The sequence below is a fragment of the Nicotiana sylvestris genome, chromosome 1, assembly GCF_000393655.2.
Source record: "Nicotiana sylvestris chromosome 1, ASM39365v2, whole genome shotgun sequence".
Taxonomy (NCBI): domain Eukaryota; kingdom Viridiplantae; phylum Streptophyta; class Magnoliopsida; order Solanales; family Solanaceae; genus Nicotiana; species Nicotiana sylvestris.
In genome coordinates, this window is record NC_091057.1 from 71844665 (window position 1) to 71864767 (window position 20103).

The following is a 20103-nucleotide window of genomic DNA, read 5'->3' on the forward strand; positions in this document are numbered from 1 at the left end:
CCGCCATATCGTATGGCCCCACCAGAGTTGAAATAATTGAAAGAACAGTTGCAAGACTTGCTTGATAAGGGCTTTATTAGATCTGGTGTCTCGCCCTGGGGTGCGCCAGTGTTGTTTGTTAAGAAGAAGGATGGATCAATGAGGATGTGCATTGATTATCGGCACTTGAACAAAGTCACCATCAAGAACAATTATCTATTGCCGAGGATTGATGATTTATTTGATCAGCTTCAGGGTGCCAAAGTGTTTTCAAAGATTGACTTGAGATTTGGCTACCATCAATTGAGGATTAGGGCATCCGATGTCCCTAAGATGACTTTTCGCACTCGGTACGGGCATTATGAGTTTTTAGTGATGTCATTTGGGTTGACAAATGCCTCAGCATCATTTATGGATTTGATGAACCGAGTGTTCAATCCCTATTTGGATTCCTTTGTGATTGTTTTCATTGATGATATCTTGATCTACTCCCACAGCCGAGAGGAGCACGAGCAACATCTTCGAGTTCCAAACTCTGAGAGACAGCCAGTTGTATGCTAAGATTTCAAAATGTGAGTTTTGGTCGAGTTTAGTTGCATTCCTAGGTCACGTCATATCAGCAGAAGGTATTTAGGTGGACCCTAAGAAGATTGAGGCAGTCAAGGACTGGCCTAGACCCACATCAGCTACAGAGATCTGGAGTTTCCTGGGTTTGGCGGGTTACTACTATCGGTTTATGGAGGGGTTTTCATCTATAGAAACCCCGATGACCAGGTTGACCTAGAAGAGTTCCCAGTTCAGGTGGTCGGACGAGTGTGAGGCGAGCTTTCAAAAGCTCAAGACAACTTTGACTACAGTGCCGGTGTGGATATTGCCCACAGGTTCAGGGCCATATACAGTATATTGTAACACCTCTCGTATTGGACTTGGTGCGATGTTGTTGCAGAATGGAAAGGTTATTGCATATGCTTCGCGACAGTTGAAGATCCACGAGAAGAATTATCCAGTTCATGATTTGGAGCTAGCAGCCATTGTTCATGTGTTGAAGATTTGGAGGCATTATTTATATGGCGTGTCGTGTGAGGTGTTCACGGATCACAAGAGTTTGCAATACTTGTTCAAGTAGGAGGAGCTAAATTTGAGGCAGAGGTGGTGGTTGGAGCTATTAAAAGACTATGATATCACCATCCTGTATCATCCTGGGAAGGCCAATGTAGTGGCCGATGCTTTGAGTAGGAAGTCAGCCAGTATGGGCAGTCTTGCATATATTCCAGTTGGTGAGAGACCGCTTGCTTTGGATGTTCAGGCTTTAGCCAATCAGTTTGCGAGGTTGGATGTTTCTGAGCCCAACCGTGTTCTAGCTTGCATAGTCGCTTGTTCTTCATTATTTGAGTGTATCATAGATCGGCAGTATGATGATCCACATCTGCTTGTCCTTAGGGACACAGTACGACACAAAGGTACTAAGCAGGTTACAGTTGGAGATGACGAAGTTTTGAGGATACAAGGTCGAGTTTGTATGCCTAATGTGGATGGACTTCATGAGTTGATTCTAGAGAAGGCCCATAGTTCCCGATATTTTATCCATACGGGCGCCACTAAGATGTATTAGGACTTGCGACAACATTGTTAGTGTAGAAGGATGAAGAAGGATATTGTTGCATATATAGCTCGATGTTTGAATTGTTAGCAGGTAAAGTACGAGCATTAGAGACCTGGTGGTTTGCTTTAGAAGATTGAGATTCCTGAGTGGAAGTGGGAGCGTATCACTATGGACTTCATTGTTGGACTCCCATGGACTCAGAGGAAGTTCGATGCAGTATGGTTTATTACTGATAGGCTGACTAAGTCAGCGCATTTCATTCCTATGGCAGTTTCCTATTCTTTAGAGTGGTTGGCAGAGATCTATATCTGGGAGATCGTTCACCTTCATGGTGTTCCCGTGTCTATTATCTCTGACCGAGGTACGTAGTTTACCTCGTATTTTTAGAGGGAAGTGCAGCGTGACTTGGGTACGCAGGTCGAGTTGAGCATAAAATTGCATCCTCACACGGACGAACAGTCCGAGCGTGCCATTCAGATTTTGGGGGATATGCTTCGAGCGTATGTTATTGACTTTGTAGGTTCTTGGGATCAGTTCTTGCCGTTAAAGGAGTTTTCCTACAACAACAGTTATCAGTCAAGCATCCAGATGGCTCCTTATGAGGCATTATATGGTAGACGCTATCGATCACCGATTGGGTGGTTTGAGCCTGAGGAGGCTCGGTACAGATTTAGTACATGATTCCTTGGATAAGGTTAAGATTATTCAGGATAGGCTTCGTACAACTCAGTCCAAGAAGAAGAGTTATGTCAACCGTAAGGTTCGTGATGTAGCATTCATGGTTGGAGAGCGAGTGTTACTTCGAGTGTTGCCTATGAAGGGCGTGATGAGATTTGGGAAGAAGTGCAAGCTAATCCCTAGGTTCATCAGGTCTTTTGAGATCCTTGATCGAGTGGGAGAGATGGCTTACAGACTTGCGTTGCCGCCAGGCTTATCAACGGTACATCTAGTGTTTCATGTGTCCATGCTTCGGAAGTGTCACGACGATCCATCCCATGTGTTAGACTTCAGCACTGTCCAGTTGGACAAGGACTTGACCTATGAGGAGGAGCTGGTATCTATTCTAGACCAGTAGGTTCGTCAGTTGAGATCGAAAGTTATCCTTCGGTTCGTGTTTAGTGAAGAGGTCAGCCTGTCGAGGCAGCTACCTGGGAGTCCGAGTCCGACATGTGGAGCAGATATCCCCGTCTTTTCTCTAGCTTAGGTACTTTTCTATGTCCGTTCGAGGACGAACGGTTGTGTTAGAGGTGGAGAATATGATGACCCAAAAGGGTCATCTCGTGTTTTAGAACCCAATTTGGGGTTCCGAGGCCTTCAAGACCTCATTTTCTTTCTCCTCAATTTGCATGTCCGAGCGCGCTTCCGGAAAGCCTTTATGTGAAAATTTGAGAAAAATGCAAAATTTTGCCTTTAAAATTGAATTAAGTTGACTTCGGTCAACATTTTGGATAAACGGGCCCGGACCCATGATTTGATGATCCCGGAGGGTCCGTTGAAAAATATGGGACTTAGGCGTATGCCCGGAATTGAATTCCGAGGTCCCTAGCCCGAGAAATGAATTTTTGAAGAAAATTGTTTAACTGAAAATATAAGAATTTTTAAAAATTGAAAAATATTTGATTTTGTTGGTATCGGGCCCGTATTTTGGTTACGGAGTCCGGTACAGGATTAATATGGTATTTAAGTCATGCCTGTGAAATTTGGTGAGAAATAGAGTTTTGATGACGTGATTTGAACCCTTGGTTGTGAAAATTGAAACTTTAAGTGTTCTTGAGAATTTCATTGATTTTGATGCTAAGTCCGTAGTTTTAGGTGTTATTTTAGCGATTTGAACATGCGAGCAAGTCCATATGATATTTTTAAACTTGTGTGCATGTTTGGTTTGGAGCCTCGAGGGCTCGGGTGAGTTTCGGATAGGCTTCAGGGTGTTATGGACTTAGAGATTTCTGTTATTTTGCTGTTGCAGGTGCACATGTGTATCCTTCTTCGCGTTCGCGAAGCAACTCCCATGAACGCGAAGAGTAAATTTATCTGAGGGAAAATTCCTTCTATGCGAACATGAGGCACAGGTCGCGAACGCGGAGCATTGGGGCATTACCCTTCGCGAACGTGACTAGGCTATCACGAACACGAAGGCCATTTTGGGAGGGACCTGGAGGAGGGGTGAAATACTCTATGTGAATGAGGCAAACGGCTCGCGAATGCGAGGGTCGGGGGGGGGGAGGGTGTACCTTCGCGAACACATACGGTATCTCGCGAATGCGAAGGCTCTTCTGGCCAATGCTTCGCGAACATGACAGGCTTCTCGCAAATGCGAAGAAGACCTGTCCAGCAATTTTAAAACAGAACCTAAGTCGGGATTTGCTCAAAATTTCATATCTCTTCCATTAAAACTCGAACTTGGGCGATTTTTGAAGAGGGATTGAACACCAAATCAGGTTTGTGTTCTTAAACTCATTTCTTTCAATTTTCATCAGCACCCATTAGATTTCTAGGCCTATATATTGTTCTTTAAGGGTATAAATTAGGGATTTTGGGAGAATTAGAAATTTTACAAATTTAAGAATTTAGACCTCGATTTGGGGTCGGATTTCGAAATTAATTGCATATCCGGGCTCGGGGGTGAATGGGTAATCAAGTTTTGGTTCGAACTTCGAGTTTTGACCAAGCAGGTCCGGGGTCGGTTTTTGATTTTTTGGGAAAAATGTTGGGAAACCTACAATTATGCATTGGGATTGAGATCTTTAGCATTTATTGATGTTATTAAGTTAATTATGATTAGATATAAGTAGATTGGAGGTGGAACCGAGAGGTAAATCGGTAATTGAGGTTTGATTGAGGCCGTGGAATCGAGGTAAGTGTTGTGGCTAACCTTAGCTTGAGGGATTAGGTATTGTTTGCCCTATTTGCTGCTTGTTAGTTGTTGAGTACGACGTATAGGTGTGGTGACGAGTATCTATACGTTGTTGTTGGGTCATAGCATGCGAGTGAGTTCTATACTTGTGACAGTTGTGTTTCTTTATACGTATTATTCCTGTTTAAACTAATTGTCGTTCATGTTAACAAGTTTTACTATGTTGTTCCTGTAAGCACGTGATTTTTTTCCCTATATGAGAATTACTCCCAAAAAATTCAAAAATAAAGTAAGTTTTCTTGGTGTGCAATTTTGTGATATTTTGTGATATTTTTGAATAATTATTTGTATTTATCTGTGCATGTTTATTTGCTAAATTAATAAAAAATACAACAATATGTCGCATTTTTGCATATAGGATTTAATTCTACAATTGTTAGTAATTAAATTTGTTTTACAAAAATTAAAAATTACAAAAATAGGCATCGTTTGCATTTTTAGCATTTAATGTCCAAATATACAATTTTATGCTTAATTAATACTTAATTGTGCGTTAATTGTTATTGGGAATTAATTTGCGCTTTTATAACTTAATTTAGTTCTTAATAATAGTTTAAGTATTTTTATAATTTAGTTTTAGAAAAATAAAAGAAGAAAAGAGAGCGAAAATATAAAGAAAGTCGGAATTGGATCTCTTCTTCAATTTCAAGCCACATGCCCAAAAAATGGCCCAATCTTCTCTACGACCCAGTCCATTTCGAACTGGGTCGACCCAGTCCATAACCCAAAAGACCCAAACTCCTTTTGTCTTACATTTTACAACACAAAACAAAAGAAAAAAGAAGAAAAAAAACCCTAAAAACTAAGGAAAGCATCCGCCCCCCTATTCTCCTTCTTCTTCCTCACAACTCCAAAGCACAACCATGGCTGCCTTTTACCCCACCCCCTCTCATCCAAACACCATCAACAAACAGTTCGTCATGACCAAATGACCCCAAGAACCATAGCTACTGCTGTCCGCGTAGCTATCTCTGCGTCGTCACTTCATCTTCTTCGTCTTTCGTCAAGCTCGAGCTTGAGCTCGACATCCATGGCTGCCTAGTCGTGGTAGTTTGTTTCCGTCCCCTCCATCATGCTGCTGCTGCTCGTAACCATGGCTACTGTCTCGTCTTCTCCGGCGTCGAGTTTGAAGCTCGACACCCATGATAGTTGCTGCCTTAGTTTCGACCTCCATCGCACATGGCTGCTGCTGTCCGTTCTCTGAAACCATAGCGTCTTCCTCCTGCTTCGCTACGTCCAAACCCGCCTTGTTTTGCTGCATTGTTGCCACGACGAGCAACTTATTTTGTTTCAGTTGCTGCTGCCACCATATCGTTTGGTCGAGTTTCAGCCGAGGTCGTCAAGCTTCGTCTTGAGTTCGTCGTTGAGTTTGTTGTCGAATCCGGACAGATTCAATTCCCATTCGAGGTTCGTCGAAACAATCCGTACATATTTCATTTCGATCCGGTTAGTAGTTTTTGAGTTTTATGTTGTCCGTATTTTGTTTTGATATTTTCAAATCTAAAATCAACAAATGTTTGTTTTGTTTATCGTTTGAATTAATTTTTAGTTCATGTTCATGTGTTGTTTGTTAAATTAATTTTCAGATTTTAAAATGGAAGTTTAATTAGTTGTTTTCATGTTTATTTCATGTTTGTTTTATTGTTTAAGTAAGTATTTGTTAGTTTGATGTTTGTTAGATTCAAATTGAAATTTAATCAACTATTTCTTCAATTTGTTTCATGTGTATGTATTGTTAGAAATTGTTAATATTGTTAAGTTCAAGTTTAAGTTCATAATTGTTTCTTCGTCGATCTTGTTATTTGTTTAAAGAATTTAGTTGTATTAAAGGAATATATTGTTTTAATCGTTTAATCCGTCATGTTTGTTGTCTTAAAATAGATTCAATTCATGTTCATACTTTGTTTGATTGTTCTTGAATCCGAAATTTGTATAGTTTGATTTCTTGTTTATCATTTATGATTATTTCTTGAATTTGTCTCATAATCTTGTTGTTTAAGTTTAATATAGGAATTGTTGGTTGTAATATTGTTAGAGTTGATTTTAAGTTCAATATGATTGAATTTAGAAATCTTCATACTTTGTTTGTTGTTGTTGTTGAATCCGAAAATAGAATTGTTTGTTGCCAAAATATTGTTCAATCAAATTTTAGTTGTTCTTTGTTGTTCAATTTGTGTTCATGTGATTTGTTGTTGAAATGTTGTTAAAATCATGTTCATGTGATATTGTTGTTATGATGTTCATCCATGTTCATATTGTTGTTTGAACATTGTTAGAAATTGATCATATTGACTATATTTTGGTTATGTTTGATTAAATGATGTGTTATAGCTGATGGGTAATTTGGTAAATTTGTAGTACGTTCAGGGGTAGTTTGGTAATTTCAGTAAGGTTGGAGGGGGTAGTTTAGGAATTGTACATTTTGAAATTGTTTATTTGAAGCATGGGGGACAAAATGAAATGGGGTGGGTTGTGATATGATTATTTAATATAAAGGGGGGACAAGATTTAAATTAAAGGGGAATCTTGCATTATTTTAAATAAAGCATGGGGGACAAAATATAATGGGGTGGTGTGATATGTTTATTTAATGTAATGGGGATGAGTGGAAAGATAATGGGTTGGGTAGAGAAAAAGTATTGATTTTAATTAATTAAAAGGTTTATGGGATGTGTTATATATGTGAAGTCTTGAAGACAAATAAGGAATAACAAGAAATACAGAGAGAGAAATAGGGAGAGAGATACGAAAAAAAATACACACACAGATAGAGAGAAAAATTCCGAAAAAATATTTAAGCTTTCAAAATAAAAATAAAACTAAAAAAAATCTACTGCTTTCTTTCTTTGTTTGAAATTAGTATTAATGGTTGTTGTTTCATTTAAAGCTTAAAGCTTTTGTTTTTGGGATTACTACTCCACCGGTCTGTTACTGGGTTGTTACTGTTGCTGGGCAGTTGTTGCTATTGTACTGTTATTATTGCTGCTGATTCTCATCATCATTTTCTTTTGCTTCCAATATCAGGTACATATCTGTAAATTCATGTCACGAAAAGCTTCAACATGACAAATTAATGAAGTTCGGGAATTATAATTCTGTTTTCCATTCGTTCAAGTTCATTAGTTAAAAATTTGGTTTTTGTTTCAGTTGATTAATATAGTAGTACGTTTGGCGTAATGAATATAAGATAATTGTTACCTCTTAAAATTCGTTTAAGTGTTGTAATAATATCATCTATTTCCGAATTTTCATTAAGTGAAGTCATGATTAAAATATCAAGGTAGGGAACATGGCATAAAATGGGCCATTAATTACATCCCGTAATATTATTAGCTAAATGTAAAGTAGAATGGAAGTATCAATAAATTACATTATTAGTATATTTTAACAAAAATCTGATTTTTGTTTAGATTAATATAAGTTGTATGTTCATATATGGCATGATGATGAGTATATATATAATCATATGTGGAAGGTGAGTTGATACAATATTAGGAATGGTTCAAACGTACAACTATATTGCATGTGATGTAATTTTATTGAATCAATTTGTATAATAGTTCTCTTTCTTATCAACTTGACTCTTATCTTCTATTGCAAACATTAACCAAACCATTGCAACTTTGGACTAAAACAAATACATGAGAAGGACATAGGATTTATAAACGAATTGTGGCATTTTATGTAAAAGATATATAGAAGAAGAGTTCGCCTTAAATGAAACAATGAAGATTCTGCGGAAACTATTAATTTGTTTACCATTTTAAGTTCTTTCCCAATTTTATACACGATTCGATTTATGGACATCCAAAGGTTGTATCCACGAAAAAATGTTAGTTTTAGATATGTATTGTCTGTTTTCTTTTTCACGTCATTAATTCTTTAAAATTTGAGGTATATGATTCATATATGTAAAACAAGGCTTGCGGTCAACACATAATAACAATTTGTAGAGAACCTTATCAAGAATATTTTTGTGATTAGGGATACGCTCGCGTAACCTGATTATATTTCTAAAAGCAATTCGGATTATGCGTTCGCGCAACTTCGATCGAATATTTAATAAAAGGGATTCCTCGGAGAATATCATTATTAATTTCATAAAAACCCGAGATGTGAGGTTCACTACTTAATTATACAAAAAGGGCGAATGTTCTTGATTTTATTAAAACATAATTTCGAAAATAATTATTATAATAAAAATATTATCTATATTATTGTGTACACGTGTGCGTGACACAACTCCGCATTTTAAAAAAAAAAAAATATAATTTATAACACGAATATACGTACGCGTGATTCGATTCAAAGAAGAGTCTTTAAATATAAATAGAAGCGGTAACAATAAAATCATGCAATAAAAAATGTATTTTACAAATCAAAATAATCAAGCCGAATATAACAGTTGAGCGACCGTGCTAGAACCACGGAACTCGGGAATGCCTAACACCTTCTCCCGGGTTAACAGAATTCCTTATCCGGATTTCTGGTGCACAGACTGTTAAATAGACAGAGTCATATTCTTTTCCTCGATTCGGGATTAAAATAGGTGACTTGGGACACCCTAAATCTCCCAAGTGGCGACTCTGAAATAAAGAAATAAATCCCGTTTCGATTGTCCTTTAATTGGAAAAAACTCCCTTGCACCCTCGCGGGGGCGGAAAAAGGAGGTGTGACAGCTCTGGCGACTCTGCTGGGGATCAAAACCCAGAACCACTGGTTCAGGGTTCAAGAATTCGAGCTTAAAATAATTGTTATAGTTGGATTTATTTATTATCTGATATTTTTTACATGATATATGCCCAATGTGCTAAATGGCACTTTTACCGCTTTAATATTATTTGAATTATGAATATATACAACTGCTACGAAACCCCCTTCTTTCTGAGTCTTCTAAATTTATGGTGCACACGTGCGCGTGGCCCACCTTTCTGTTAAAGTCATACCAAATAAGACGAAGTTGGGACAAGTAACTAGGCCGGGTAGACTTTCGTGCTCCCGGTACGTTGCCCCCGCTTCGGCTCAAACTGTCTGTTTGGGTAAGCCAGGGCTAGATCAATATGCCTCAGGTTTTTTCACTTAGAATAACTCAGCTTCATGCCGGATCCCTAGTAGGAGCGTTTGTTTGCATCACGTGCATTTGACTTTGGAGACTCAACACAGGGGTTGGGTCTGTCTAGGACAGGTGTACCAAAAAATGAAAATGACCATCCTGATGCATCTTACTTGCTCCTACTTGCGCATTTATATGATTCGTACTTGTTTGCTCACTGACTTTTGAATATCAGAAATAATATTTTAAAATTGAAAAAAAGAAATAGCGGTTAGGGAATTGATTGTTTATTTTTGAAAAAAAAAACCAATGCCCAAATAACTGTCAAAACTCTGCCAAAATTTGGAGAAAATGAAAAAAAAATGTTTTATTAGTTTGTTTTATTAAAAGCAAAGGAAAAATAGAAAAAAAAAGAGTCGTTGTTCTGTCTTGTTTTTAAAAAAAACAAATTAGAAAAAAAAATAGTTTGTCTTGCCATAAAAAATGAAAATGAAAAAGAGTCTTGTTTTTAAAATGGATTTTTATTTATTTATTTGTTTAGACACCAAAATAAAAATAAAAATAATAAAATAAAAAGAGTCGCGTTGAAAGTGGTTTTATTATTTGTTGCAAATATATATATATATATATATATATATAAATCCAAAAAGTTTTTCTTTATTTCCAAAAAATGTATATATATCTTTATTTGTTGCAAAAATATTTGTCCTGCCAAAGTTTAGAAAAGTTTTTTGTAGACTCCCAATTTTCAAAACAAAAAATCCAAAAATATTTTCCATTATTGACTTCTTTAAGAAAGTCTTTTTAATTATTAAAATATATATATATACATATATATAATAAAATAAAACAAATTCGAAAATATTTTCCTTCTTCTTTAAAAATTGAAAAGAAAATTCAAAATTCAAAAAAATATTTTTTTAGAAAGCATTTCTTTTATTAAAGGTAAAATTTCAAAAAATATTTTCTTTCTTCTTAGAATAAGAAAAAACAAAAAAAAAATATCTTCCTTTTACTTTTGAAATTCTCAAAGTTCAAATCAAAAGAAAAGGAATTCTTAGAAGTCTTTCTTTCAAAAAGAAAATCAATCAAAAATCCAAAAAAAAATATAAAAATACTTCCTTTCTTCTTTTAAAGCAGTTCTTTTACTTCTTTTAAAGTAGTTCTTTCACAAATTCAAAAAAAAAAAGAAGTTAGTTCATTTACTTATTCTTGATCTGCCCGAACTACGCGGGTTTGATTCTCACTGGATGTGAGATACGTAGGCAACCCTCATCGGGTCCAACCCCCATTTTTTGCTAAAATAAACCAAAAACCAATAAATAAATAAATAAAAAACGTGTCAAAATTTTAATTTTGTCATAAATAAGTCGGGCGGTGTCTAGCCTCCCCTTTTGCTAAAAAAAATAAAATAAAAAAAAAATATGTCAAATTTTAATTTTGAAAGAAGTCGGGTGACGCTGATTTATCAAGACATAGCCGAATGAGGGATATGAAAGAAAATAAATAAGGCTCAAAAAAGGGGGGTAACGAAGGATAAAGTGTTTAGGTAGAAGAACAAAATGCCTTCGTCATTCCAGTCTTCAAAATATGCCAAGTGCAAACTAGAAAGTGATATAAATGAGAGAGTCTTATCGGTGAAAATCTTCACGGACACCATAAGGCGATGAAAGCTGAGAGAAAAACCCAAAATGAGAGAGGCTTGATAGTGAAAACCCTTCGGGCACTACAAGTCGAATAAGATTGGGAATCAGATGGGGGATAGTCAAGGGAAGACCTTGAAAGACGATTGATGACGAAGGATAGGCCACATATGCATGTCATGACCATTAGAGTCAGTGTTTTCATTTGATAGGTTTTTATTTATAGTTTCTTTTGTTAAAGAGTCATTTTTTCCTTTGTCTTTTATTCTGTTCCCTTTTATCTTTTCCTTTCATAGAAATTTCCCCAGTAGAGTCTGTTTGGTCAAGACCAGTGGGAAATGACTTCAAAGTAGACCATCAGCTTTCCAAGATAAGATCTGACTAGTACATCCAAGTGATATAGTCAGGAAGGAACAAGCGCGAGGCCAGTGTCAAGAAAGATATCCCCAGCAAAAGGATTGACGAGTGTCAAGAGGGATATCCTTGCCGAAATCAAAGGTTATTAAACCTCAAGACCAGAGCCCGTGGACAAAACAAGAAAAACAATAAGCATGATTTGGGAAATTCATGCGAGACTAAAAGGTCGGGAAAATGCAAGTTTCCGAGCCATGCCACGAAAGAAGAGGGATATCCCCAGCAGAAAAGGATTATCCCCAGCAAATAATATCATCCCCAACAAGTTGTGGAATGCAGAGCAAGGAAGGGAAAAGGGAAAACCATCCCAGTGGGAGTATCACAACCAACCACCGCGTTTTAAACTAACAATTTTTGTTTAAATTGAAACAGGTAAAGGAAGTGGCATTGATGACAGAAATGCAGGCCATAAGGGAGACTGTCAAACTGGGGCAGAAAATTTTCCTTTCATTTGGAAAATTTTCTGGAAGTCAGATACCCATTCAGGGTAAAATGAATATAGCACCAGTCTCAAGGGAAGTGGTCTTTGAACCAGTTTTACCCCCAGCATAACAAGTTTTAATAAAAGAAGTTGTTCCCCAGCAGACAGAACAAAGGGATGACATTTGTGCTCAGAAAAGCAAAAACCATTATCATCCTCAGCAGCTTCCAGAAGAATGAAGCATCGATTTGAAGGGATAAAATTCCCCAGCAGCATTATCCTCAACAACGTTATCCCAAGAAGATAACACTTTTATCCCTAACAGTGTTGAGCGAAAATAAATTCTGAAAAAAAAAATGAATTTGAAGGAGGGGAAGAAAGGAGACTCCCACAGTGGTATTATCCCCAGCAAGCAAGAACAAAGTAGAGCGAAGGAAAAAGAAAAGAAAAAGTCAGGCGTCCACCTGGAGAATGAGGATGAAGAATTAAAGAAGAAGTCAGGCGTCCACCTGGAGAATGAGGATGAAAAAATTAAAGAAGAAGTCAGGCGTCCACCTGGAGAATGAGGATGAAGAATTAAAGAAGAAGTCAGGCGTCCACCTGGAAAATGAGGATGAAGAATTTAAGAATAAGTCAGGCGTCCACCTGGAGAATGAGGATGAGAATTAAAGAAGTCAGGCGTCCACCTGGAGAATGAGGATGAGAATTGAAAAAGTCAGGCGTCCACCTGGAGAATGAGGATGAGAATTAAAGAAATCAGGCGTCCACCTGGAGAATGAGGATGAAAATTAAAGAAATCAGGCGTCCACCTGGAGAATGAGGATGAGAATTGAAGAAGTCAGGCGTCCACCTGGAGAATGAGGATGAGAAAGGATGAAAAAAGAAGAAGAAGAAGTCAGGCGTCCACCTGGAGAATGAGGATGAGAATTGAAGCAGTCAAGGCACCCGCCTGAAGAGAGGAAAGACATTTTTTAAAAGTTGTTGAAATCATGCCAACCTAAAGAAAGGAATGGCGATGTATGGTTTGAAGTCAGGAGCCCGCCTGAAGAAAGGAATGGTGATTATTTTCAAAGTTGTTGTCAGGAGCCCGCCTGAAGAGAGGAAAGGCATTTTTAAAAAAAAATGTTGTTGAAATCTTGCCAACCTAAAGAAAGGAATGGCGATGTATGGTTTGAAGTCAGGAGCCCGCCTGAAGAGAGGAATGGCGATTATTTTCAAAGTTGTTGTCAGGAGCCCGCCTGAAGAGAGGAAAGGCATTTTTAAAAGTTGTTGAAATCTTGCCAACCTAAAGAAAGGAATGGCGATGTATGGTTTGAAGTCAGGAGCCCGCCTGAAGAGAGGAATGGCGATTATTTTCAAAGTTGTTGTCAGGAGCCCGCCTGAAGAGAGGAAAGGCATTTTTAAAAGTTGTTGAAATCTTGCCAACCTAAAGAAAGGAATGGCGATGTATTGTTTGAAGTCAGGAGCCCGCCTGAAGAGAGGAATGGCGATTATTTTCAAAGTTGTTGTCAGGAGCCCGCCTGAAGAGAGGAAAGGCATTTTTAAAAGTTGTTGAAATCTTGCCAACCTAAAGAAAGGAATGGCGATGTATTGTTTGAAGTCAGGAGCCCGCCTGAAGAGAGGAATGGCGATTATTTTCAAAGTTGTTGTCAGGAGCCCGCCTGAAGAGAGGAAAGGCATTTTTAAAAAAGTTGTTGAAATCTTGCCAACCTAAAGAAAGGAATGGCGATGTATGGTTTGAAGTCAGGAGCCCACCTGAAGAGAGGAATGGCGATTATTTTCAAAGTTGTTGTCTGGAGCCCGCCTGAAGAGAGGAAAGGCATTTTAAAAAAAAAGTTGTTGAAATCTTGCCAACCTAAAGAAAGGAATGGCGATGTATTGGTGGAAGTCAGGAGCCCGCCTGAAGAGAGGAATGGCGAATTATTTTCAAAGTTGTTGTTGAAGTCAGGAGCCCGCCTGAAGAGAGGAATGGCATTCATTTTTGTTGTTAAAGTTGGGAGCCCGCCCATAGAACAGAGGCATACATTTCAGTCTTTAATTTTCAAGCATTGAACTTGGGAGCCCGCCCAGATAACAGAGGCATACATTTCAAGTCTTTAATTTTCAAGTATTGAAGTTGGGAGCCCGCCCAGATAACAGAGGCATACATTTCAAGATCAAGTCAGAGAACAATAAAACAGAGGGTTACAATAGGAATCCCCAGCAGGAAACAATAAAATTCCCCGGCACCGGGAAGCAGAAGGTTGCAACAAGAGGTCACAGCACAAACTCAAGTGCATGTGTCAAAAGAAGAAAAGTACCGGAAGAAATGCAAGCAGACAAGGAAGCAAGGCAACAAAAACAAATTGTACTCTAGCCTAGCTTCTTGTTTTCTTTTAAGCACGTTGTAACAAGGAGATCGGTAAGCAAGTAGTAATAGCATGCAACAACAGTAACAGTGCAGTCCAACGGTAGTCCCAGCTACCAAAGTTTCCCGAACTACATTGACCTGATTCCTGTTTAGCCCAGGATATGTAGGAAACCTTTGAAGCAAAGGTTCGGTCAAATCTTTTTCAAAAAAATGCTTCAACGGAGTACTCGAATGGGCAAAAATCGCTCGCTTTATCTTTGCACGAAAACCCTTCGTGTCTTCGGGCAAAGAGGGGCAGCTGTAAGCACGTGATTTTTGCCCTATATGATAATTACTCCCAAAAAATTCAAAAATAAAGTAATTTTTCTTGGTGTGCAATTTTGTGATATTTTTGAATAATTATTTGTATTTATCTGTGCATGTTTATTTGCTAAATTAATAAAAAATACAAAAATATGTCGCATTTTGCATATAGGATTTAATTCTACAATTGTTAGTAATTAAATTTGTTTTACAAAAATTAAAAATTACAAAAATAGGCATCGTTTGCATTTTTAGCATTTAATGTCCAAATATACAATTTTATGCTTAATTAATACTTAATTGTGCGTTAATTGTTATTGGGAATTAATTTGCGCTTTTATAACTTAATTTAGTTCTTAATAATAGTTTAAGTATTTTTATAATTTAGTTTTAGAAAAATAAAAGAAGAAAAGAGAGCGAAAATATAAAGAAAGTCGGAATTGGACCTCTTCTTCAATTTCAAGCCACAGGCCCAAAAAATGGCCCAATCTTCTCTACGACCCAGTCCATTTCGAACTGGGTCGACCCAGTCCATAACCCAAAAGACCCAAACCCCTTTTGTCTTACATTTTACAACACAAAACAAAAGAAAAAAGAAGAAAAAAAACCCTAAAAACTAAGGAAAGCATCCGCCCCCCCTATTCTCCTTCTTCTTCCTCACAACTCCAAAGCACAACCATGGCTGCCTTTTACCCCACCCCCTCTCATCCAAACACCATCAACAAACAGTTCGTCATGACCAAACGACCCCAAGAACCATAGCTACTGCTGTCCGCGTAGCTATCTCTGCGTCGTCACTTCATCTTCTTCGTCTTTCGTCAAGCTCGAGCTTGAGCTCGACATCCATGGCTGCCTAGTCGTGGTAGTTTGTTTCCGTCCCCTCCATCATGCTGCTGCTGCTCGTAACCATGGCTACTGTCTCGTCTTCTCCGGCGTCGAGTTTGAAGCTCGACACCCATGATAGTTGCTGCCTTAGTTTCGACCTCCATCGCACATGGCTGCTGCTGTCCGTTCTCTGAAACCATAGCGTCTTCCTCCTGCTTCGCTACGTCCAAACCCGCCTTGTTTTTCTGCGTTGTTGCCACGACGAGCAACTTATTTTGTTTCAGTTGCTGCTGCCACCATATCGTTTGGTCGAGTTTCAGCCGAGGTCGTCAAGCTTCGTCTTGAGTTCGTCGTTGAGTTTGTTGTCGAATCCGGACAGATTCATTCCCATTCGAGGTTCGTCGAAACAATCCGTACATATTTCATTTCGATCCGGTTAGTAGTTTTTGAGTTTTATGTTGTCCGTATTTTGTTTTGATATTTTCAAATCTAAAATCAACAAATGTTTGTTTTGTTTATCGTTTGAATTAATTTTTAGTTCATGTTCATGTGTTGTTTGTTAAATTAATTTTCAGATTTTAAAATGGAAGTTTAATTAGTTGTTTTCATGTTTATTTCATGTTTGTTTTATTGTTTAAGTAAGTATTTGTTAGTTTGATGTTTGTTAGATTCAAATTGAAATTTAATCAACTATTTCTTCAATTTGTTTCATGTGTATGTATTGTTAGAAATTGTTAATATTGTTAAGTTCAAGTTTAAGTTCATAATTGTTTCTTCGTCGATCTTGTTATTTGTTTAAAGAATTTAGTTGTATTAAAGGAATATATTGTTTTAATCGTTTAATCCGTCATGTTTGTTGTCTTAAAATAGATTCAATTCATGTTCATACTTTGTTTGATTGTTCTTGAATCCGAAATTTGTATAGTTTGATTTCTTGTTTATCATTTATGATTATTTCTTGAATTTGTCTCATAATCTTGTTGTTTAAGTTTAATATAGGAATTGTTGGTTGTAATATTGTTAGAGTTGATTTTAAGTTCAATATGATTGAATTTAGAAATCTTCATACTTTGTTTGTTGTTGTTGTTGAATCCGAAAATAGAATTGTTTGTTGCCAAAATATTGTTCAATCAAATTTTAGTTGTTCTTTGTTCAATTTGTGTTCATGTGATTTGTTGTTGAAATGTTATTAAAATCATGTTCATGTGATATTGTTGTTATGATGTTCATCCATGTTCATATTGTTGTTTGAACATTGTTAGAAATTGATCATATTGACTATATTTTGGTTATGTTTGATTAAATGATGTGTTATAGCTGATGGGTAATTTGGTAAATTTGTAGTACGTTCAGGGGTAGTTTGGTAATTTCAGTAAGGTTGGAGGGGGTAGTTTAGGAATTGTACATTTTGAAATTGTTTATTTGAAGCATGGGGGACAAAATGAAATGGGGTGGGTTGTGATATGATTATTTAATATAAAGGGGGGACAAAATTTAAATTAAAGGGGAATCTTGCATTATTTTAAATAAAGCATGGGGGACAAAATATAATGGGGTGGTGTGATATGTTTATTTAATGTAATGGGGATGAGTGGAAAGATAATGGGTTGGGTAGAGAAAAAGTATTGATTTTAATTAATTAAAAGGTTTATGAGATGTGTTATATATGTGAAGTCTTGAAGACAAATAAGGAATAACAAGAAATACAGAGAGAGAAATAGGGAGAGAGATACGAAAAAAAATACACACACAGATAGAGAGAAAAATTCCGAAAAAATATTTAAGCTTTCAAAATAAAAATAAAACTAAAAAAAATCTACTGCTTTCTTTCTTTGTTTGAAATTAGTATTAATGGTTGTTGTTTCATTTAAAGCTTAAAGCTTTTGTTTTTGGGATTACTACTCCACCGGTCTGTTACTGGGTTGTTACTGTTGCTGGGCAGTTGTTGCTATTGTACTGTTATTATTGCTGCTGATTCTCATCATCATTTTCTTTTGCTTCCAATATCAGGTACATATCTGTAAATTCATGTCACGAAAAGCTTCAACATGACAAATTAATGAAGTTCGGGAATTATAATTCTGTTTTCCATTCGTTCAAGTTCATTAGTTAAAAATTTGGTTTTTGTTTCAGTTGATTAATATAGTAGTACGTTTGGCGTAATGAATATAAGATAATTGTTACCTCTTAAAATTCGTTTAAGTGTTGTAATAATATCATCTATTTCCGAATTTTCATTAAGTGAAGTCATGATTAAAATATCAAGGTAGGGAACATGGCATAAAATGGGCCATTAATTACATCCCGTAATATTATTAGCTAAATGTAAAGTAGAATGGAAGTATCAATAAATTACATTATTAGTATATTTTAACAAAAATCTGATTTTTTTTAGATTAATATAAGTTGTATGTTCATATATGGCATGATGATGAGTATATATATAATCATATGTGGAAGGTGAGTTGATACAATATTAGGAATGGTTCAAACGTACAACTATATTGCATGTGATGTAATTTTATTGAATCAATTTGTATAATAGTTCTCTTTCTTATCAACTTGACTCTTATCTTCTATTGCAAACATTAACCAAACCATTGCAACTTTGGACTAAAACAAATACATGAGAAGGACATAGGATTTATAAACGAATTGTGGCATTTTATGTAAAAGATATATAGAAGAAGAGTTCGCCTTAAATGAAACAATGAAGATTCTGCGGAAACTATTAATTTGTTTACCATTTTAAGTTCTTTCCCAATTTTATACACGATTCGATTTATGGACATCCAAAGGTTGTATCCACGAAAAAATGTTAGTTTTAGATATGTATTGTCTGTTTTCTTTTTCACGTCATTAATTCTTTAAAATTTGAGGTATATGATTCATATATGTAAAACAAGGCTTGCGGTCAACACATAATAACAATTTGTAGAGAACCTTATCAAGAATATTTTTGTGATTAGGGATACGCTCGCGTAACCTGATTATATTTCTAAAAGCAATTCGGATTATGCGTTCGCGCAACTTCGATCGAATATTTAATAAAAGGGATTCCTCGGAGAATATCATTATTAATTTCATAAAAACCCGAGATGTGAGGTTCACTACTTAATTATACAAAAAGGGCGAATGTTCTTGATTTTATTAAAGCATAATTTCGAAAATAATTATTATAATAAAAATATTATCTATATTATTGTGTACACGTGCGCGTGACACAACTCCGCATTTAAAAAAAAAAAATATAATTTATAACACGAATATACGTACGCGTGATTCGATTCAAAGAAGGGTCTTTAAATATAAATAGAAGCGGTAACAATAAAATCATGCAATAAAAATGTATTTTACAAATCAAAATAATCAAGCCGAATATAACAGTTGAGCGACCGTGCTAGAACCACGGAACTCGGGAATGCCTAACACCTTCTCCCGGGTTAACAGAATTCCTTATCCGGATTTCTGGTGCACAGACTGTTAAATAGACAGAGTCATATTCTTTTCCTCGATTCGGGATTAAAATAGGTGACTTGGGACACCCTAAATCTCCCAAGTGGCGACTCTGAAATAAAGAAATAAATCCCGTTTCGATTGTCCTTTAATTGGAAAAAACTCCCTTGCACCCTCGCGGGGGTGGAAAAAGGAGGTGTGACAGTTCCTGGTTTGGATATTGGGTGATTATTGGCCCCAGGTTGAGATTTCTATTGATAAATTAAATGATGAAACAAAATTGTTGATTGTGATGCCCTTGCCTGGTTGTTATTGTTTCTATTGTTGTTATGGTGAGGAAGAGTGATAAAGCACGAAGGCTGATACCGTGCATATTTATATTATTCATATGGTGAGGAAAAATGATAAAGCACGAAGGGCGATGCCGTACCGCATGATGTACCATTCCATGCCGAATATATTGATTATATGGTGAGGAAAGAGAGTAAAAGCATGAAGGATGATGCTGTGTACATTTTTATTATATGATTGCTTTGGTGAGGATGAGAGTAAAAGAACGAAGGGTGATGCCGTGCATTTGTTGATTTCTGATTCTTTATTGATATCCAAGTTATACTGTTTCTTTCATTACTTGATATCTTTCTATTCGGAATTGTTATCTCCCCTGCAGCATGCTCCCCCTCCCATATTGACTGGTGATTTCTGTATTTCTTTCCGCTGTATATGTATTTGAACTGCACAGGTTATTTGGTAGTCTGGTCCTAGCCTCGTCACTACTTCGCTGTGGTTAGGCTAGTCACTTACCAACACATGGGGTCGGTTGTGCTGATACTACACTCTGCACTATGTGTAGATCCCGGAGCAGCTTTTGGACCGTAGTGTGGAGGTTACCTTCAGTCCACACGGAGATCCAAGGTAGACCTGCAGGCGTCCGCAGGCCCTGACGTCTCCTCTATTCCTATTTCCTATTTCATTTTCTTTTTATTTAGAAATAGTGTATTGTCATTTTCTTCAGACTTTGTATGTAGTAAATCCTAGACCGTCTGTGACACTGTGACACCAGGTTTTTGGTGCTTTAGGTTTTAAGAGTTGTAATAGATGCAGATTTCAGATATTTAGTTGATATCTTCCGCTTAATTATT

The 20103-nt window shown here is 36.6% G+C and overlaps 1 protein-coding gene across 1 annotated transcript; it reads left to right on the plus strand.

Annotated features, from left to right (window-relative positions):
* Positions 1-1750: 1750 nt before the first annotated feature.
* On the plus strand, positions 1751-2657 carry LOC138871190 (uncharacterized). Its single transcript, XM_070149060.1, has 2 exons — positions 1751-1943; positions 2152-2657. The coding sequence occupies exons 1-2, from the start codon at positions 1751-1753 to the stop codon at positions 2655-2657; spliced, it is 699 nt and encodes a 232-aa protein (XP_070005161.1).
* Positions 2658-20103: the final 17446 nt, after the last annotated feature.

Bases quoted from the DNA above. Each gene is read 5' to 3' on its own strand.
- LOC138871190 (XM_070149060.1), top strand. From the start codon at position 1,751: ATGGACTTCATTGTTGGACTCCCATGGACTCAGAGGAAGTTCGATGCA. The intron at 1,944-2,151 runs GTACGTAGTTTA...CTACAACAACAG, and splicing joins GTCTATTATCTCTGACCGAG to TTATCAGTCAAGCATCCAGA.